General features: G+C 37.5%; 1 protein-coding gene across 2 annotated transcripts in view; it reads left to right on the forward strand.

The window, feature by feature from the left end:
- ankrd27 (ankyrin repeat domain 27 (VPS9 domain)) overlaps positions 1-23,131 on the forward strand; it is a 46,495-nt gene that overhangs the window by 2,545 nt on the left and 20,819 nt on the right. For both annotated transcript variants that reach the window (XM_084397105.1, XM_084397106.1), the window contains exons 2-12: positions 5,292-5,414; positions 9,177-9,287; positions 9,400-9,556; positions 11,369-11,523; positions 14,239-14,298; positions 14,375-14,428; positions 14,519-14,584; positions 14,932-15,008; positions 15,613-15,740; positions 20,371-20,452; positions 22,690-22,822. In XM_084397105.1, coding sequence (XP_084253231.1) covers positions 5,313-5,414; positions 9,177-9,287; positions 9,400-9,556; positions 11,369-11,523; positions 14,239-14,298; positions 14,375-14,428; positions 14,519-14,584; positions 14,932-15,008; positions 15,613-15,740; positions 20,371-20,452; positions 22,690-22,822 — 1,125 coding nt within the window. In that variant the 5' untranslated portion in view covers positions 5,292-5,312. The remainder of the gene's footprint in view (positions 1-5,291; positions 5,415-9,176; positions 9,288-9,399; positions 9,557-11,368; positions 11,524-14,238; positions 14,299-14,374; positions 14,429-14,518; positions 14,585-14,931; positions 15,009-15,612; positions 15,741-20,370; positions 20,453-22,689; positions 22,823-23,131) is intronic.

Consider the following 23,131-nt stretch of genomic DNA (forward strand, 5'->3'; position numbering starts at 1 on the left):
CTCCTGTAATGTCACGTCAGTTGCCCATTTTTGTTTTGTCCAATTAAAGTATAAAATCGTTCTGCTTGAATCATTTGTGGCCTGGTGTTGGGTCAAGATAAAAGCTCATTGTGAAGTACTTTTATATGGAAAGTCATGTGACCGATTGCCAGCGTATTGGATATCTGGGAGGCATGGCTCAATTCAATGTCAACCGGAAAACACACTCCATGAAATCCCTGTAAGGATCACAGGAGTGCGGTTCCCCCTCAACCCAGTTTGTTATGGCCCGGAGGAGCAGATCACATGGCAGATTTCACATTCTTCAGGGTTTCGGCAGACAGTCATCCCAGTAATCCTCCCATGATGCCCAGAATGAGGGGTGGAGGCCTGACTCTTGAAATATTATCAGGATTTTGGCCTTGACCTCTCAGAGCTGCCATGTGATTCTTTAATCTTCGCCTGGACACCCTGAGCCTCTTCATCTTCATGGCTTTCCTCCTCCTTATCCGTCATTTCAACGATTTGAAGATGAAATTATTCATGGTGTCGCAAACTCTCTTTAACCATCATAAATATGTGAGTAAGTCTTTAGCAGAATCGTTCAAACTTTTACTGTTTTTACATGTTTTCTGGTTGGAACTTGAAGCTGAGGATTCTAGGCTGGGAATGTTCGTAGTAAAACACAAACTTCATGGCCTGAATACCATCTAACATGGTTGAATAATAGGGTGAAACACAATGCTCTGGACAGTTTTGTCCTCATACTATAAAAAATGCAGTAAATCAATGGTGTTTAAGTGTAATTTTAAGGCGGTAGAAATATACTACTGCGATAGTAACAATTAAAATAATCACAATTATGTTAACTGGTAGAATTGGTGGGTGAAATCCGTATAGTTGTCATTAAAATAATGTAACAATGCAATGGTCTTAAAAACAAGATACGTTTTCTTAAGTATAGTTTCTTACATTTTTCTATTAATTTTGAGATCCAATATGTCTCAGATTCGTTCTTGACAGGTTTTGTGAGATTCTAGAGTCTTTCTGGTCAGAATTCGCACACACATTTTAAGGAAGCGAGTCGAATAGACTTTTTATTTCCCACTCTGAACATAGTGGGGATTTCCTGCAGTTTCAAGACTGGCTCAAAAATACAACTGTAGGTGGAAATGTAATAAAGGCGTCTTTCCCCCCTCAGAAACATGTGCTGTGGCTTTGAATTTCAGTCAGAGGAAAGTTTGTTGTTGGGTGCTTTGCCGCCTCATAGTCTGCCTCTGTTTACTTGGATACGCTCATGTTTACTGTACGTTGGAGTGTCTTGAAGTTAATTTCATTTTCAGAATGCTTAAATGAGTTCAGCTGAATTTCTACTGATCGGACAGTGAAAAGTTGTTAAGGGAAGAGAGTAGGGCTGAACGATATGGACAAAATGTCATATCTCGATTTTCATGCCAGATATCTCGATATCGATACAATACGATATGACTACGTAAGTACTAAAAAAAAATACATTTAGAGTTTGTAAAATACACACTGATGTCTATGGAAGAGGTAATAATAATAATCCTTTCCATTATAATTCGACACGTTTTATTCATATCAGATACACATTGTGTAAGTAACTTCAATGTTTACTCTATTCTATTCCCAGTTCACCAGCCACTTACTTTTAAGTATTTCGGGAGAAGTGGATGAATTCACGTGTTGTAAACATAGAGGTTGTAAATCCAACAGATCCGATTCTCTGAACTGCGTCTGCGGCACAAACTAACACGGCGGCGCCCATCGCGCATACAGCTCAACTAACGCGATCGTTATAAAGGTGTTTAAACAACCATATACTTCCACTTGCATGTATTTGACAATCGGAATATCAAATATTTCATGCCATAGCTAACACATTTGTGAATATTCTGAATAAAAAAGGAAAAATGACATAAAAGCAGATCATCATTCATTCAGCGCTGTTGCTGCGGCGGTGTGTCACGTGACAAGCAAGGACGCGTCACCATGGAAACGCCGCCCCCCTCTCACAATATAGTTCCCACGTCCCTGGTAGTGTGCGCGCGCTGGCTTTAGCGGTGCATTCAAGGGCACTCGTAAAACTGATGTTTGTTGTGACTGCCAGAGTTGTATGCAGGGCGAGCGCGGAGAGGGTAAATCTATATCGTCGATATCGTTGCTTTTTTCGATAGTAATATCTTGAAAGTTCATATCTCGATATAGATACGATAACGATATATCGTTCAGCCCTAGAAGAGAGCCTTTTTTTGTCTGTCTGTTTGTAGAAAAAAACTTGTGAGTGATGTTTTCCTGTGTAAAGTGGGGCTTGTCTCTGAAAAAACCCCACTACCACAAATGCTACTGTAGGGTGGCCTGAGTGGTTATCAACGCTAGGCCATTGATATGCAGTTGTTAAGGTGTTCAGAGTGTTTATTGAGGCATTATTTTGCGGTTGATATATAGCCTAAGGTGGTTGCAAGGTGACTGTGTACTTAAACAAGTTGCACTATTGAAAATATCATTCATGTTAAGTATGTGGGATGAGTTACACGTCAAGGTTTAAAGGCCTGTTCACATCAACACGAATGTTCACACAACAACTTCATTCAATGAGATTTGTCTGTTCAGACCAATGCGCAAAAAAAAACACCAGAAGGGTTAAATTAACGTACATTTACTCTCTGACAGTAGGGCGATCATAACAGTAATACAGCGGTTACCCTGGTTGATTATAGCAGTAATACAGCGGTTACCCTGATTGATTATTACAGTAATACAGCGGTTACCCTGGTTGATTATTACAGTAATACAGCGGTTACCCCGGTTGATTATAACAGTAATACAGCGGTTACCCTGGTTGATTATACCAGTAATACAGCGGTTACCCCGGTTGATTATTGCAGTAATACAGCGGTTACCCCGGTTGATTATTACAGTAATACAGAGCGGTTACCCTGGTTGATTATAGCAGTAACACAGCGGTTACCCTGGTTGATTATTACAGTAATACAGCGGTTACCCTGGTTGATTATTACAGTAATACAGCGGTTACCCCGGTTGATTATAACAGTAATACAGCGGTTACCCTGGTTGATTATTACAGTAACACAGCGGTTACCCTGGTTGATTATTACAGTAACACAGCGGTTACCCTGGTTGATTATTACAGTAATACAGCGGTTACCCTGGTTGATTATTACAGTAATACAGTGGTTACCCTGGTTGATTATTACAGTAACACAGCGGTTACCCTGGTTGATTATAATAGTAACACAGCGGTTACCCTGGTTGATTATAACAGTAATACAGCAGTTACCCTGGTTGATTATAACAGTAATACAGCAGTTACCCTGGTTGATTATTACAGTGATACAGCAGTTACCCTGGTTGATTATAACAGTAATACAGCAGTTACCCTGGTTGATTATAACAGTAATACAGCAGTTACCCTGGTTGATTATTACAGTAACACAGCGGTTACCCTGGTTGATTATTACAGTAACACAGCGGTTACAGTACCCTGGTTGATTATAACAGTAATACAGCGGTTACCCTGGTTGATTATTACAGTAATACAGCGGTTACCCTGGTTGATTATAATAGTAACACAGCGGTTACCCTGGTTGATTATAACAGTAATACAGCGGTTACCCCGGTTGATTATTACAGTAATACAGCGGTTACCCTGGTTGATTATAACAGTAATACAGCTGTTACCCTGGTTGATTATAATAGTAACACAGCGGTTACCCTGGTTGATTATAACAGTAATACAGCGGTTACCCTGGTTGATTATTACAGTAATACAGCGGTTACCCTGGTTGATTATAACAGTAATACAGCAGTTACCCTGGTTGATTATTACAGTGATACAGCAGTTACCCTGGTTGATTATTACAGTAATACAGCGGTTACCCTGGTTGATTATAATAGTAACACAGCGGTTACCCTGGTTGATTATAATAGTAACACAGCGGTTACCCTGGTTGATTATTACAGTGATACAGCAGTTACCCTGGTTGATTATTACAGTGATACAGCGGTTACCCCGGTTGATTACCCTGGTTGATTATAGCAGTAACACAGCGGTTATCCTGGTTAATACGGTGTACAAAGCAGCGCTGTGCAGTTTTCTGTTTTTTTCACAGTGAAATGGAAATGAGATCAGAACATTTCTCCGTAAAAATCTGTTGCATTTACAGCATGTGAATATTTGCGTTCATTCAAATGAGAACTGTCTGTTGCCGCCCATTCAAATTAAAATATTTATTGCACCAAATTTTCACACCGAAGGAGGACAATAACCTTAACGATAAAGATACAGTTTTTAAAATTCTTCTATCATTAAAAGAACAGCAGAGTTCACATCACAACTATAACGATAATGGCACAGAAGAACGATATCGTTGGAATCACTTTCAGAACGATTTTTTCAAGCTGATGAACGATAAAAACATTGACAGCCAATCAGAATCAATCCTGCCTTAAAACACCTGAGCATTTAAAGCTGCAGACGACAAAACGGCAGCACTTATAATAAACAGAATGATATCTTTCACTGGTGGATGCTGATATAATTATTGTTATAGTATAAATTATCTTTATAGTTATTGTTGTTGGTGTGAACAGGTTTTTTTTTTTTTTTTTTATACTTAGGAATAGGGTTGGGCAACGATTAATTGCGATTAATCGCATCCAAAATAAAAGTTTGTGTTTACATAATGTATGTGTGTGTACTGCGTATAATTATTTTATATATAAATACACACATATGTATGTGTATATTTAAGAAAAATTTGCATGTATATACTGTAGATATATTTATACATAATTTATATTATATATGCATATTTTATATATAAATACCAAATTTTTCTTAAATATACACATACATACAGTATGTGTGTATTTATATAGACTAAATAATTATACACAGTACACACACATATATTATGTAAACACAAACTTTTATTATGGATGCGATTAATCACGATTAATCGTTGCCCAACCCTACTTAGGAATGGGGTTTTGTTCAAATTACTAATCTTAAGTATGAGTAATAGTCATGCTTGGCTTGGCAAATGCCACTTAATATTAAATTAGGTTTATAATGATATAAATACAGCTTTGCAAAGTTCAAAAACAATCTGGAGAGAAAATGTAAGCTGAGCAAAAGTGGTTAGTAATGCTAATCCAGTTTAGTTCAACCCCCACGTCCTGTGACATTTCTAAAATTCCTTTTCTCCATATGTTCCCCCATTTTGCATCATTCTTTCTCTTTATCTGTTCCTTTTTTTCTCTTGAAGGAGCTGGAGTTTGGGACACATATGGCTGTGTATGATGAGAATATCCTAAAGAACCCCTTTTACCTGGCCCTGGAGAAGCACAGACCGGACCTGAGCAGCAGGGTGGCAGAACTACATGGCATTGTGAGTTCACACTTCCTCATTTATCACCATTTTATGTGCTTTATCGGAAATGCTGTTTAAGATCTTACTCATTTAAACTGCTTTGAAACAGCAAAAGTGAATGTTGTCTGCGTGTTGACGACTGGAACGATGGCCGGATTTATTTGTAGAACAGAATTAGTCATGTATTCGTTCATGTGACTGTGGTCAGTTCACATGCGGTCAGAAAGAGGTTCTGTATGAACTGATTCTTTAATGTTGGGTGATGTTTGAAGTTCTGTTAATCAGATGATAATGACAGTGTCTGTCTTGAGGTCATTCTCAACTTTAAAACAATGCTTAAATGAATACTTCTCCTAAAAATGATTGAATGAGTTGTGTTTCAAGCTAAGCATGAACATGTGATGCACATTCTATATTATCACAAATTGTGGTTATCAGCTCGTCTCTGATTTCATTTGGCCTGCAGCCTCATGCTTGTGACCAGCTCAGGTCAATCTGTTCAATAATCAAGAAGTTAAAGACCCCATGAAATCAAAATTGAAGTTTTTTTGGCCTTTAGTATGAATATGTTAGCCTTACTGTTAGTGGTCGACCGATATATCGCCAAGGCCGATATGTGTGTTTACTTCCTTTTTATTCACATATTCATATATTTTTAAACAATTACTTTATTTGTGAAAAATACTGTAATAGGATTGCAGATTCAAGAAGTTGCCATCTAAAGTATAAGCATGTTTATTTTAAGGATTTGTTTTCTAATTTATTTCTAATTTATTAAATATTGATTAAAATAAATATAAAGTATATATATATATATATAAATATCGGCTTTATATCGGCATCGGCCATCAAAAAACCAATATCGGTCGACCACTACTTGCTGTTATCTATAAGCTAGTGTGCTCCAAAACAGTGACAATATTCACATTTAGAAGATGTAAGAGATCAAAACGTACAGTCTCTCACTTCCGCCAACATGGATCAGTGATTTTGATGACATCATTCTGCACTTCAGCTTCTCATCAGATTTTCTGTCCAATCAAATGCTCTCTAGAATCTGAAGCTCCGCCCCCTACATTATTAATAGATGCTGACGCTGCAGCTGAAATCAGTCACTTGTTCACGCATTAACTATCATCTATTTGGTGAATGGCACATAGTGCACTATATAGGCATACCTGCAAACTTGTCGCTTTTCGGCGATAATCGCCGTTTTCTTGGTCAATTGGGTCATTTACGTGAATCGCGTAGAACCGGAGAGTTTTTTTTTCGAGGGGGGGGGGGGGGTATATTGTTTCTCACAGTAACTGCCATGCAGGCTAGAATTGTGAAACATTATTGGATAATTCTTATAATTGACATTTCTCTGGGCCAATCGGAATCTTAGCACTTTTTCTCTTGGCCAATTGGAATCTTAGGACTTGCGTCAGAATCTTGCAGCACACAGCGTCAACTGAGCTGAGCTCGCCATTTGATGAGACGGCTGGCTACCGTGCGAGTCTAATGGAAACTCGCGCATGAATTTTCCTATATTTTAGCGCCCACCAAAATGATTTTTTGTCCCGCCAAAGTCTTATTTGATCGGTGAGTAATGTAGATGAACGGCTGCGTTTGTGACAGGGTGTATGTTTAACTGAAAGAACGAGCAGAGAGAGAGAGAGAGAGAGAGCCGGTCGCGCGCGCGCACTCTCTGTGTAAACGACTTCACCGTCTCCAAACTAGGCGCTGTGTTGCTCTCTCTCCCTCGCACGCACATATTAATCAAAAATAAATCGACACAGTGGTAAAAGGTCGAAAGACCTTTTTTTCTGAATTACTGCTGGGTGTGAATTTTGCTAAATAAGTTTCCTTATCTTCTCTGAAAAGCGTTCTGGACATTCAGCTGACTTAAACAACACTTTAATTAAACGAAATAAAACTATACAGTGATGAAATGTTTTTATGTTGACACAAATCTTGGATGTCAGTGTCCTAACTGCTGGCATAATCACACAACGCGCACGACACGTCCAATTCGCGAACTAATGACTCCTTTGAACCGATTCATTTTAATGAATGGTTAAAACAACTAATCTTTCCAACAGTGAACTCAGGTGACGTCTGAATCGGTGTAACTAATCAGTAACACTTTACAATAAGGTTATATTTATTACATAAATTATATAAAAAAGTACAGTTTGCTAACTCAAGCTTAAACTTCAAAATAAAGAAAACCACTTGTTTAAAAAAAAAAAGAAGCATATGACTACATTTTTCCACACAGTGCTATCAAGAATCGATAAGAGAATCGATAAAGAATTGGATCGATAATCAGAATCGTCAGTGGCATTATTATTGATAAAATCTTATCAATTCCCATCCCTATGTGAAGACCGTAAAATTATAATCAAACATTAAAGAACATGTTTTTTTTAAGAGTTTTTTTTTTTTTTAAGAGTTAAAAGATTAAAACATTTTGCTAACATGAGGTCTTATTGTGTCACTGTCAGTCTTTTTACATCAGTGCAAAACTAGGGTATGCATATTAATTATTATTATTATTATTATTATTATTATACATTGTTCATCAGCATGCATTGATTAATCCCATGGCATGTAGCAAAAAAAAACATGCAACCCCCCCCCCCCCCCCCCCCCCCCCGGCGACACTGTCACCTTTTTTAGTCTGAGGAGTTTGCAGGTCTGATAGGGGATAGGGGACGATTCAGACAGTGTAAATATGCTTTCCATTGGGGCGAATGAAGTCTGGTTTCACTAGTGTCACGCGAACCACCATGATGAATTTTGAAGCCTAATTATTTATGTCGTAGAATAAAACGTGATAATATCATGAGCTTGTGTTCACTTAGGCTTTTATTATGTATTTAATTTAACCAAACACTTATTCAACCCATATTGGAACCCGGTATGCAAAAATGCTAACTCATTTCTGGGATTTAGGACTCATTCCTGTAACGCTCTAACAAAGCCGAAGCAGGATCAACCATTGTGTAAAGTAACAAACACTGACAAACTGAGTGACACTGTCAAACATCCCAGTGCTGTTGGATTGAATATCAGCAATATCCCGAGGATGGGAAGTAACTGCGGTATAATACTGTGTAATTGAAGTTTCTGTGTTGCCTGACAGGCATAAAACGTTTCCAGTTAGACTAATGAACTATATTACTTGGCTGAAGAATTGTTGATTTGATTATAGACCTTAGTCAGGGTGTATTTGTTGGGAATGAAAACGAGGCTGAAGGATATACACACTGTACAGTCTTTTCCGTGGCATGCACTATGTAAAGTTTCTTTAAAAAAAAAAAAAAAAAAAAAAATTCGGCATTATTTTTCCTCTGAAAGATGGAAAAATTCAACCACTTTGAACACACTGAACTCAGCCTCATTGCCAAAAATAAAATCTGGTGCTACCCTGATTAAGGTCTATTAATATTACAAAATTTGACTTTTTATTGAACATTTGAGTCTTATATTTTGGTTTCAATTATATCTAAGTGGTAAAAACACTATTATCAACATGGTTTATTGCTTTATTTTGACCTTATTTACTCACCCTTATGTTGTTCTTTATCAATATGACTTACTTTCTTTCTTTTAATGAACTCAAAAGATGCATATAGTGACCATATATCAATCTCAAAGAGAACAAAACACACCATATAAGTAGTCCATAAGACTTGTGTGCTGTTTTCCAAGGCTCCTGAAGTCGTAGTAAAGCTTGTGATGAGTTTGTTTGTGCTTGATCAATTAAAAACTTACAAACCTCTTTTTTTTTAGATCCTGGTACCGTGTTGTGGAAGTTTACCGACGGCCTCTTTTACAGCAGCCCGGTTTGACGAATACGTGCTTCAGCCGGCTGAGCAGGGTTACCAGACGCTAGATGGAAAGGTGTGTAAAATCCCACATATAATCACGCAGAAGCCCCACATGTATCATTCAGAGTTAAATTTCAGGATGCTGACTGTAACTGAACAGCTTTTTACTGTGGCGTATCTTCCAGGAAGTGTCTATAGACAACAACCAGGTCCGCCTGGGAGCAGGGTTTCCCAATCCCACTTCTGTCCCCATCCTGTTTGAGGAGACTTTCTACAATGAGAAAGAGCAGGCCTACAGCATACTGTGCATCACAAGACCCTTTGATTCTGACCACAGCCCTGGTAATTTGTTTGTAAGAGGTTCTAGCTAAAGGCGCAGTCGTATTATTGTAATAATGCATGAAACACAGAGGTCACTTCCAAACCAAGCAGATTTAAATTGGTAATGCAGTGAATTTGCCTTAAACATTCCATAAACTTAAATCCAAATCCACAAAATGAAATCTGTGTGGAATATTTTGCAGTGACCACACCTTAAAGTCCCCCTGTAGTCAATAGATGTATCCCTTAAAACTCATCTTTGATCACCAAAATGACTTATTTAAACTTTTTTTTCCTTGAAAAAAAACATCTTCATGCCTTAAAATATCTTGAATGTAACTCGACACCCTTGCCTCATTTAGTATGCGCGGTTCTATGAATATGCAAATGAGCCCCGCCTCCACTCACTCACTCAGCTCGTTGACAATCACGCGTTGATCTGATTGGTTACAAGTAGAGATGTGACGGTGATAATATTCTCCCACCGGTTAATCGAATTGTGACAACACCGGTATTACCGGTTTCATCGTGGGGGTGGGGGGTGTTAGAGTGACGTGTTTTTTTTTTTTTTTACATAGCGTCAATTCATCATTCGCATTGAGTTTGATTGACCAATCAAATTCCACCATTTTTGTGCGACAAAGCAGTCAGAAGAGTTATTGATTAACTTCGGTGGATTTGAACTTGGCTTTAACTGAGGCAATCTGTCACGACACATTAAAGAGCCAAAAAACGGTAGGCCTATTTTATTTTTGTTTGACTGACCAAATTTGAAAGTTGAGACTTTGTTTCATATTAAATATTACCTGCTCGGTCCTGTATTTCAGCGCGTTGTCAGTGTCCTCTATTTTTCACTGCTTGAGATTGAGAACAATAACGCCCGATTTGAGGGTATAGGGCGCGATTTCGGATTCAACCACAGTGTTTTGAATGGTGGGTTCGTTATTATTCGTTATTATTCATGAAAAACGCAACAACAAAACGGACATTTTGGCATAATTTGTGTGTGTTATGTTTTGTTCAAGGCCGAAAAGAGAACTCGATACTGACGCGCGTCTTTTCCGTGTGTGCGCAAGTGTGTGTAATAGGCAGGACTTCCACAGCGCGGTCTCTTGTTTTGTCGCGCTTGAATGGTTGAGCGTGATCATACAACGCTAGTCAACTGGTGACAGAAAATACGGATACGGATTTTCTTGTGGTGCTGCGGTGGGCAAGTGATGAAACCGGTGTTGCGACTGAACACCGTGTAACACCGGTAACACCGACTATCGTGCCAAGCCTAGTTACAAGGTAGTTTGTGACGTCAGAAACACCAGCGATTTCAAAGCGTGTTTTTGAGACTGTCTTTGGTTCACTGCAGTTTTAAGGAGAAAATACTCAGCAATGGTGTCGACTTATGAATCTAAGGCAAACCATGTGCAAAATCATATTAAAAACACCACATAGACATATAAACAACATGTAAAAGCTGGATTTTCACCACAGGGGGACTTTAACACTTCATCCTAACTGCAACGCATCAACTAAATGTTGTGTGAGGTGATGAAATTGCAGCCAAACAGAAGAAAAACAGTACAAAAATTAAATCCATGCAATTGATAAAACGTGTCTACATGCAATGACTGATTTGGACAAAGAATGTAGATTAACATTTATAGGTTTAGTGATTTATTGCTTGACACCTTGTCGGAACGTACCTGGTTAAGACAGACTGAAACTGTCGCAGATGCCAATGTTGTATTACTGTAAATGGATCGTTTGCTGGACGGATTCGTTCCATTTGATCAACTGTTCAAAATCGATGAATTTGATGATTTGTTTTATCTTTCGCAGAGGAGTTGAGTTCTGTTTCTGCTCTGTACTGTCTGAAGAATATCGAGGAAGTAAGGGAATTCTTGGGCCGCCATGCTGAAAAACTGGACAAGTTTGTGGCCACCTTCTGTCAGTCCTTCAAAGAACAAGAGAGGAAGGGCCTACGACATCACATAGTGAGACAAACCCAGATTTACATTTCATAATCTTGCTTTTATCTTAATCAGAGCCTGATAACATACATAATTCCTTAAGAGAAGTGGGAACAGTAAAACAAATGAATTGAACATATTATTATTTGAAAGCGATCCTAAAGAATACTAATGGGAATTGTCTTGTAGCATTAAAATATTACAAATAGATATTGAGAACACATATGGGGCAGTTTTTATCTTATTACAAACTTCTGTATCTCCCTGTCCAGGAGCTAGACGTTATTCCAAGACCAATGGCTGGTCATCAATACAGATTCCTGATTCTATTCAAATCCGATTCACAAGATCTCGATTAGATTCTGATTCAGTTTGATTTGATAGCAATTCAATTAACAGTAATAATGTTTATTTTGCTTGCAGATCAAAGAATTTCTCTCTGCTAATGCTGTAAATATACAGGGATTTGTTTAACACTGATTCAAACTGGTAGCACATCTTTTTTTAACTATCCATTAAAAGGTGTATGTCTTTACCACCTCACAAGAGTCACTTTACTGTGACTGAAGAAATGTATTACAAGATATGTGTTGCAGTTGCACCAGCCATTCATAAGTTCTTTCTTAAAATGGTCCACACTAGAGGCTAGCTCGTTTGTAACTAACTCTGTACTTTATTCGGTTGCACCATTTGCTCTAAAGACAGAACGAAGCTAGTAAGTAATGCGTGGTTGCGTAATATGTGTGGTGCCTCAATGATCCAATCGCAGCCTTCAAATATGTGAGCAGAATTTGTGTTGAAATGCTGTGAATTCCACTTTCTCCTTCATTCTAACTTCTTTTGCCTCACGTAACTAACAATAAAAATAAGTTTCCATTAAATATGATACTACTTAATCATGAATAACATGATAGGTATTTTTTATATGTAAATAGCATTCAGAAACTGTAGTTGACATTAATAAGGATCAATAAATAAATACTGATGTCAAAAAACATAGTAATTTCTATTTATTTATGACAAATTTTATTTGACATGCACAATACGGACCGATACACACAGCGACACATTGTTTAGGACGGATTTGTGTTGAAGAGCTACTAACTAAGTAGTATATCCATAATGTTCTATGAATGAGCGAGTGTAAATGTCAGCATTGTCATCAGTGTTGGGGAAAGTTATTTTAAAAGTAATGAATTACAATATTGCTCTACTCCATAAAAAAGTAACTAATTGCATTGCTTAGATACTTTTTTATGTAAAGTAATGCGTTAAATTACTGGGCTGGGCTTGTTTTTTTCTTTTTTCTTTTTTTTTTTTTTTTCAATAACAAAAAAAAGCTCTATTTTTGGCAAATGTAAAGGCCCTTTCACACCAAAAGTGAAATGAATATGCCTCAGGCTGAAGGAAACACACATTCACGCCTGTACAGTAGAGTGTGTACAGTTTAAAAATAAAATAAAAACAAACTTTCAGCTGTTCTGCCATTCTGGATTGAAGAAGAATAGGATGCAGTTCAACACGCTTACTTCTGCAATAAAAATGTAAAAAATAAACACAAATGTGATGTTTATCTAAAGTCATGTTTGCTTATTGAAGTGGATCATGGAAGGTCAGCAGCAAAGACATTAATAAAGTGAGATTAAATACATAAAGTATATTTAATGTAACATTATTGCAGGTTTGCGTAATATTCTGAGATTGCATTGCACTGTTTTTATTACATTTGGGTGATACTGAATCTATTTATTTATTTTTTTTTGCAAGTGGAATGAGTAAATGCCAACTTACATTTATTCTAGAACTATAATAACCATCATGTTCACAACACCTCTGCACTCACGATCTCTCTCAAGATGAGGACAGGAGAGCTGTTAGTCAATAAATGGAAAAACTTGCGTTACTTAACTTAAAAAGTAACTCCGGTATTTTGTTGTAAATTTAAAAGTAATGCGTTACTTTACAAGTTACTTGTAATGCGTTCTCATCACTGATTACCATATATGTGACCCTGGACCACAAAACCAGTCGCATGGGCAAAATGTTTAAAAATTGAGATTTATACAGCATATGAAATAAGCTTTCCATTGATGTATGGTTTGTTAGAATAGGTACAGATACAACTATTGAAAATCTGGAATCTGAGGGTGCAAAACATCGAAACATTGAGAAAATCTCCTTTAAAGTTGTTCATTTATGTTGGCGATTGTGCTGCATTCACTCACAAAAATAAATGTTTTACATATTTTCAGTAGGAAATTGACAAAATATCTTCATGGAACATGATCTTTACTTAATATCCTAATGATTTTTGGCATAAAAGAAAAATGGATAATTTTGACCCATACAATGTATTGTTGGCTATTGCCACAAATATACCCGTGCGACATGTGACTGGTTTTGTGATCCAGGGTCACATATGTCTAAAGATTTGAAGTCTGTCGGGAAAAACAAGAGCTTGTCGATGCAGTTCAGTCAGTCTATTTCATTCCAACTCCTGATCGGAGGCTTCCGTTAATATTTAGTTTATACGTAGAGTTACGTTTCAGGGAGCAATGCACAACTATGGTGTAAATAAATAGTAGTACGATTTACGGCAAAACTTGGCTAAGTTGTAACTTGCGCACAGCTGATGCAACCGGCCCCTGGTTCCTCAATAAAGTAACAATATCATGTATTTAACTTCATTCCTTCTTAGATCTCACTATGTATTGTTTATTTTGTCACCCAATCCTTTAGGACTCTGTAAATACCCTTTACACAAGATGTCTTCAGTGGCTGTTGAGGGACTCTCATCTGGTAAGCTGTTTAAGAACGGATCTCTCTAATACGGACTCTCTTGTGATGCTGACTGGGTAAAATGTCTTCATTTCAGAGACTTTTGGCGAGACAGGAGATACAGATGACTCTACTCAAACAAGCAGTGGAGGTCAGTGAACAACCAAACAGTGTGTTCTGTCTTTTAAACGTGTAACCTTGAGTTAAGAATTAATTAGGCTGTTTTTTCCTCCGTTTTCAGATGTACATCCATCATGGCATCCATGATCTACTCTTTAGCTATGTTGGGACTCTTGAAGCAAGTCGGGTACTGATCAACCATACCATTAATTAGCTCACTTTCACCTTAATTTGTTTGTTTGTTTGTTTGTTTGTTGCAGGGAGTAAAATTTCAATTTTCGATTTCAGTAATTCAGAATGTTTTTTTTGTTTGTTTTACTTTGCAGATTTTCTATGCTTTAATTATTGTTACTAAATGTAATGCTCTGTCATCTCAGAGCTGGCTGGTTTGTCTGTTAATGCATTATTTCAGAAGCTTTTGAATGGAGAATATTAAAAGTAAAAATGCTTCCAGAAACATGGCCTCTGTAAAAGCTGGTCGTCGCTGTAGCAGAATTTTATTTTCCGGTATTAAATGTATGTTTGTCTTGACAGGATGCAGCTTTCAATAAAACGACGCGATCCTTACAGGAACTGCAACAGAAAGACCTTGGTGTGAAGTCAGAATTCAGGTGAACTGCTCTATCTCTAGATGGATGTCTTTTTCTTAAAGGAACACTTCACCCATTTGCATTAAGCTTTGCATCGTTAGAAACCCAGTCATATTTTTGAATGGTCGTGCATTATTCCCTCTTTTTCCCCTGAGACGGGAGAAATACGGATTTCAGTGTTGCAGTTCCTGCTTGTGATGATGTAAAAATCGTCATTTTGCGTCATCCTAAGCAGGAAGTCCCATATCTTTGTAGAGGGGTTGAGACTACAAACACTCTTTCCTCATGGGACCCACTCACGCTACAGACCTATTTTATATTTTATATGACCCACTTTCAATAAAGATTAATGTTCCCATGGGTGAAATGCTCCTTTAAGTGCTGCTAAGCCAAATGATATTAATAAATATTGATATTTTTGAGTGATCAGACAGATGAAATATCCCATAGAGTAACATTTAAGGAAGGACCTACGCCATTTTTTAAAGACCAGAATATCACAGAGACATGCAAAATCATGAAGAAAAAATGTGTAATATTGTGCTAGAAACTGTTAAGTTTTGTAAAGAATAGACTCAGAGAGTTTTAAATTATTTAGTGATCATGTCACTTCTCTCTCTCCTAGTATAAATATTCTTCGGGCTAAGAGGGAATTGAGTCAACTGAACATCTGTACGTCTCCCCTGCAGAAACTGCTCTGCATAAGGAAAGTTATTTTAACCATCATGCAGTCCACCAGACGCCGAGATACAGGTGCTGTGACCACAAACCTTACTTTCTATCAAAATACTCCGTATTCACTTCATGGTATTACCTTGGTACTTTTGCAACTATTTAGGAGTGCCATGTAAATACCATGGTAAATGAATGATGAACTTTGTGTGTGTGTGTGTGTGTGTGTGTGTGTGTGTGTGTGTGTGTGTGTGTGTGTGTGTGTGTGTGTGTGTGTGTGTGTGTGTGTGTGTGTGTGTGTGTGTGTGTGTGTGTGTGTGTGTGTGTGTGTGTTTGTGTGCGTGTGAAGGTTTGTCTAAATTTCCCTTTTGCAAACAGATCTCGTTCTGCATGGCTCTTATGACCGGATTAGCCAGTTTACGCTCATTCATGAACAGTTAGTCCTCTGTTTTACCTCAGATCCTAGTTTCCATGCAGCAGAGCAGCAACACTTCCAGTGTGTGTAAACTAGAGGAATGCTATCCTAATGTCTGTTTGTCAAACAGCTTGTTAAGTCATTTTCTCAATTTTGCCATAACAGGGCACTGAAGGCAGACAGAAAAACAGGCACAGGATGTTCTTTCCATTTTTATACATGTTTCAATGCTTCTTTTCTTCAGGAAAGATTTTATTTAGAACATTTTGGTCAATTATAATAAATAATTAAATCTCTTTAACTATTGTATGTCCCTGCCCTGCTTTTTTTGAGCATTCCCTCCCCTTAAAAACAAATAAATAAATAAAATCACACCAGTCGTCTATGATACAGCCAAGCCTACAGGTAATATATAGATCTTTGCAACATTGGTAACTTGGCTGAAAGGATAAAACCAGATTAAACTGTTATTATTGACCTCAATTGCCTTGTTAAACTCGGATGAAGAAAACATTCACTTGTCACAAAATAGATCATATATATATATCATGATATAGTTATTTTTGTTGTTTTATTTATCTTAGTTATTAATAATAAGAACATAGATGCAAGTAACAAACAATAGGAAAAATACAATAAAACAGACAAATTAAATAAACAGTGCTTTGTTTTTTTTCAGATGCAGGTCTATTTAGTAGTGTTAAAGTAAATAATATTACATAAATTGAATAAATGAATCAAAAAAAAAAAAAATATATATATATATATATATATATATATATATATTTATTTATTTATTTTATTTTATTTTTTTATCAGATCAATGACACTTTTGTTGTGATTAATCGCACACTTATCGTGAAATTAAGCATTAGCCAGTTACCTTGTTCCATGCTATCCAGCAAAGTAAACAATCAAATTGAAGGGTGATTCTCACAAAACTGTGTTTTCTGCAAGCTTCAAGGACACTTGGAGACTCCAAAAGGACATCAAATAACGGAATAATATAAGAAGTCCATATAATTATATTATATGATACATTTATAGCACCCATGAAAAAACATTACTGAAAAAAATAAAAAAAACCTTTACAGATTTCACATTTTATAGTATGTGTACAGAGCTACAACAAAGAGCTTCATTTTAGACGAGTCAAAATGCGATCCCGAACGGGATCATGAGGAGACGGCAAAAAAAATAAAAAATCAGACGCCTTAACAGCATAAACCTACGATTACTAAACACAGCTACGTACACATTACAAATCCAACATTATCCTGGGTGTGTGTGGAAACAACGCGGATGTACTGCAATGTGAGTCTCTATTCTCTCTGAGGATCAGCCGGGCCTTCTTTACATTAGCGCTGTTTTGGACTGATTGTTTGAATGAATTCGATTACTGGATCACTGAAAATCACTGAGTTTCAGGGCTTTGAATGGTCAGATCACAACACAGATAAGCAGAATCGGGTTAAAGGGTTAGAAATGGAAAGTTCCTCCTAGCAGGGTTACACTGTGATGCTCAGTGTGATAAACTCAAGACTTCTGAGATAATCTTGCTTGACGTAAATTGCATTAATGACGCAGCTTCACATTCTTTTGTGACTTATTTGCATTAATTGCATTACATTTTTTTAAAGCATTAAGGATTTAGAAAGTTATCGCAGGCGTTACAGGCGACTTTCTGTGCGCGTGCTTCGGGTATGTGATTGCATTGAGTTCTTTTTTATTGTGCTTAACTCTTTTTAAAATTGAGCGTGTCCCGTTTATTTATCACTCTAACATGTCAGTAACTTTAAGCAGTCTTGCACTGTGCAGATATATAAAGTTACAATACTAACCAACCGCAGAACCGCAGAGCCATACAACACCGCAGTCTCAGGACAGCAGCGCCAGACCAGCAGTTTAAGACCAGCAGTCAGGCTGGAGATTATAGCATCTTTTAAGGTTAGGTTTAATGGTGAGGTGGGGTTGGGCATTTGTTATGGTGGAGCTTCTAGTTATGGTGATTGGTGAAGTTATGGTTAGTTGTTGGGGCGGGATAGGCGATCGTCAGCTCCACCCAAACTTCTGATCTGAGGCCGCCATGAAACTGCTGAATTTAGACATATTTCACTACCACGCGTCGACACAACCCAGGAAATATGACTCTTATTAAAACCCTGTTATTTTTAAAGTACCGATACTCGTAAAATTATGAATCATATTGTTTTTAAAAAGGCAGGGTATCACAATACCTTACTAGTGTCGGTACATTGTGCAACACTAATTTGGAGTGACAGAAATGTTGTGTTTTGCAAAGTTTGCTTCTTCAGTTGTTGTGGTGTTGATTTCCATTGTTTCTAGATTATTGTGCAGAGTGACCAGGTGCATTTTAAAGAATTGCAAAAAGCTTCATTGGCACAAAAAAAAGCCTCTCAAATTTCACTGTTTTTTGTCCTTGGCACAAAATGACCAGCTAACATCATTTCACTATTCATCGTCAGCACATGAGAAAGTGTGAACAAGTTCTAGTCAGGTGAAACCACAATGTGGATTATAAGAGCAGACTGATCGCTATTAAAGGAGGGAAGAAGTGCTTCCAATCATTGTGTTCTTGTGTTAGCAATGGTTCCCTCCAAAGAACGACGAGCAGCCATCATTGCTTTCATTGCCATCATTCAAAGAATATTGCACCTGAAAGAACCATTAACTGGATCATCAAGAGCCTCAAGGAAAGAGGTTCACCTGCAGTGGAGGAGGCTTCAGGATGACCCAGAGTGTCCTTCAAGTACCAGGACCGTCTCCTACTGAGCAGAAGAGTGTGAGAGAGTCTGAACACACAGTAGCCGCGTTTCCATTACAGATTTGCGCAAAACGTTTGTGATATTTTCTAAATGTCGTTAAAAAACTATTGTGAAATGACGCCGTTTCCATTAACCGATGTTATGCGACTAAAACTAAATTTTTCCTCTGGCGATAATCATTACAAAAATCATGGCGATGAATGTTGGTAGGTTTATATATTTCTCAGCCACCGCTCTAGCCATTATCTTTAATGGAAGGAGACATAGGCGTGTATCCAAACATGAAAGACCCTTATACTGGGATCGGCACATATGAGGTGTTTCTGGGTGTTTCTCCCTCATATCTGCTTCAAGCTCTTGATAAATTGGGGCATTTCTTTGTTGTTTAGAATCCAGTATTCCCGTATTTATTTTGTCTTTTATGATTTGAATAAAGCACTCTCTCGTCTTCTGTTCAAACATACCGCGCTTTTTTAAAGAATGACTGGTCTGTACGTCAGGTGACTGTAAATCTGTTTCCATTGCAGTTTTGCGAAATATTCCTTTTTCGGATTGCCTGAAAAAACACCATGCGAGTGTAGAAACTTTTTTGCAATATATGGGAGTTTTTGCGAAATTGACGTCTTTCCATTGGCTGTATTTTCAATTCACAATTTCAATTTGCAAAATTTGAAGGGTAATGGAAATGCGCTAGTGAGGCCAAGACTTTTGGACATTGGCCTGGTAGCAAGAAGAGCAGCAAGGAAGCACAAGGAAGAACAGAATGAAATGTTGCTGGAAGTACAAGGATTAGACAACAGAAGACTAGTGCAAAGTTATTTTCTCTGATGAAGCCCTCTTCTGAATGTTTGGGACATCAGGGGAAGAAAAGGTGAACGCTACCATGAGTCCTGTTCTGTGCCGAGAGTGATGCATCCTGAGACCATCCATATGTGGGGTTGCTTTTCATCCGACGGTGTGGGCTCTCTCACAATTCACCCAAAAACACTGCCAGGAATAAAGAATGGCATCAAAACGTCCTGCAGAAGCCCAACGATCCCAACGATCCAGGAGCAATTTGGTGATGATCCATGTAAGGCGAGTGGACGAGTAGAAGCCCGCAAACTGTGATCAACTCCGGGCACTGAGGCATGAATGGATCGGCATCAGTAAGGAGCTGATATCCAGTGATGTCGAGTGAATTGCAGAGGTTATGAAGAAGGGTCAACACTTTAAATATTGAGTCTTTGCATATGTTTTTGCCAATAAAAGCCCAGTAAAAAATAAATAATAATAATAATAATAATAAAATAAACATTGTTTTCCAGTAAACCATAGAAAGATGTGACAATATATTCTACAAATACTGAAGCAACAAACTTTGTCACTGCCAATACCATGGCTGTGGTTCTTCACGAGAAGCACTTAGTGTAGCAATCTGGTGGACTGAACATGTGACTCTATCTTTCTCATGTGTAGAGTAAGATTTTACACATTTAAAAAGCTGATGATGATTGTCTGTCTCTTTCAGCGGTGAGCATTGAGGCCATGTGTGCTGATGATCTTCTGTCAGTCATTCTCTACTTGCTAATCAAAACTGAAATTCCTAATTGGTGAGTGTTATGTTTTCTGGATCATTGTTGTGATTGTTAAAGGCACACTATGTAAGATTTTTGGATCAAAATATCCAAAAACCACTAGAACAATGTTATAAATTTTGTTGATTTGTGTTCTTGCATTATCCCAAATGTTTCTAAGAATCATACCCGCGTTACCGTCGATTTCATGGAAACACCAAAGATGCTATATAATGTGTTTTGTTAGACAGGTGAGCAACTGTTTGGATACATTAATTGACAGAAACCTAATCATTATTATATATAAGCTCAACACAGTTAGTCTTTGTTTAAATATCGCGAGTACCCTGTTTTGCCATTCCTAATAATGATCTAGCTCACCGCAGTGTGCAACAAGTGTCTCATATAGCAGCCGCAGAGTGAACGCACAGTAACAGCATTATAACAACTTCAAACACACTCAAAAGTAGGGGTGGGTACCGAAACCCGGTATTAAACGGGCCCCGGTGCTGAATTATGAAAGACCGCTGGATCGATAAGCTCGGACGTTATCGGTTCTGCTGTCGGTACTGGAGAAATTAAGAAAGTACACGTGCTATTTATTATTGCTATTAAGAAATTATTTTCTTGCAAATTTAATCTCGCCAGCCACTTCTATATATAATAATACTGAACCATTTGTCTGTGATGCATTTTTGTTAAAGAGAGAGAGTGTGTGTGTGTGAGAGAGAGAGAGAGCGCTCTTTCACGCAGAGCCACGGCGCGCACAACACAACAGCCCTGCTTAATGAGTGACGATGAGGACAGAACTAAACATTCAAACGGTTACACTTTAGATCTTTGATATTAAACTAATTTTATTTTTGATTTAGATTTTGGCTTCCAATGATTATAAAACTTCCTTCCCTTCACAGCGGTGCGCTGTCATTTCTCCCTAAAACCCAAACATAACGTCAGAATCTGCACGATCGGTGATTGTTGTAAAATGTAGTCTATACTGTTGCTAAACTGCGGGACGCGTTTGATAATAAAAGGCTATTAAAAGTACCTAAATTGACGCAATAGACGCTGTTCCAAATGTGGCGCGCGCTCCGAAACACCGCAACAAGACAAGCAACGTATATTTTGGGCTTTGTGTGCGCATCTAAACGATCACATATGTCAAAATGGCCGTCTTGGAGATTCACTTAAACAGTTTATTCACTTAAATACAGTTTATGTCTTAAATGGGCGTTAATAGAGAAAATATGATGCGTAATAATGATTAGATCTGCATTTGGTCTTAAAGAGGCAGCAGTCTAATAAACCTGCTGACGATTGCTCCATTAATGTGAATCAAACAACAAAAGGCGAAGAGGAAATTAGTCGCAGCTCTTGAATAAATAATTTTGGCTTTTATAAGCTTTAATCTATCTATGATAAACTATGCAGTGTTATTTTACATCTGACTTTATTAGAGGTCTTTTTAGCCCATATTACTCCTGAACAGTAATGTCAGTATAGACATCACTGAAATTAAAGCACTGGGTATATAATTTGTATATTTGTTTTATTGTATACTTTTTGTTTGTTTGACCATGTGTTTGTACTTTGTTTTTGGTGTCCTATGTCTTCTGTATAAACACAAAAGCCTGCACCCTTCTGCATAACATATGTTTTATTTGTTTTGTTAAAGCATTGCTTTTTCTTTTGCTATAGATATTTATTTTACATTTCAAAATATAAAGCAATATACATTTTTTATGTAACAAAAAGAACCGATAAGAATACCGTTAAAGTACCGGATCGATAAGGAGTATCGGTAAGAGTAGTAATACCGTTAAAACCTTAACGATACCCATCCCTACTCAAAAGTATCTAATATGATAAAACAGCGCTGTGTTACCACACATATGCAAGCGGTCTGCGACATCATAAAAGTTCCACTGTTCTCGAGACGTGTGTCGCGCTCGTCTCTCATTAGCATTCGCTCCAGCACCTCGTTCCGCTCCAATGGCTTTCGCAATGTTAATTAATCTTTAATACATTACCGGTCATCCATGAATATGATTTCTGTCCGAGTCCCGTCGTATTCTCAACTGGCTGTAGAGGTGAAGACATCAACTCCCATGAACCCGCCAAATCAAGGTGTCATCAAGCTACGCCTTTGTTTTGAATAAGCGACCTCTAGTGGTGAAAAATTACATAGTGTGCCTTTAAATTAATGTATTTACCAATCTGTGGATTGCATTAATTATATATGCACAATATTGATAATCTGACTTTTTCTTCAGGATGGCAAATCTGAGTTATATAAAGAACTTCCGCTTCCGCAACTCCAGTAAGGATGATCTGAGTTACTATCTGAGCTCGTTTGAGGCTGCTGTGGAGTACATCCGCCAGGGGAACCTCACCCAGAGCCCTCTGGTAAGAGCAAACACAGTGCTTGAGACAGTCAAGTTATGGTTCGGTTTCTAATTATGATGAAGTTGACCCAACATTTGATTAAAAAAATATCCTCTGAACATCACTTTTGGCCACTACTGTGAATCTCCAAATGAATCTATATCAAATCAATTTGAATCCAGATCCAAATTAAATTGAAGATTGCAAATCTAAATTGAATTGAATCGTGAAATGTTAATACCCAGCCCTCAGGCTTGTATTTGTTTTTGCTGATATTGAAATTGGTGTCAAAAATTATGTACTTTCAATGGTATCATAAGTGTTGATATT

Source organism: Rutilus rutilus (assembly GCF_951802725.1).
Source record: "Rutilus rutilus genome assembly, chromosome: 23".
Lineage (NCBI taxonomy): Eukaryota > Metazoa > Chordata > Actinopteri > Cypriniformes > Leuciscidae > Rutilus > Rutilus rutilus.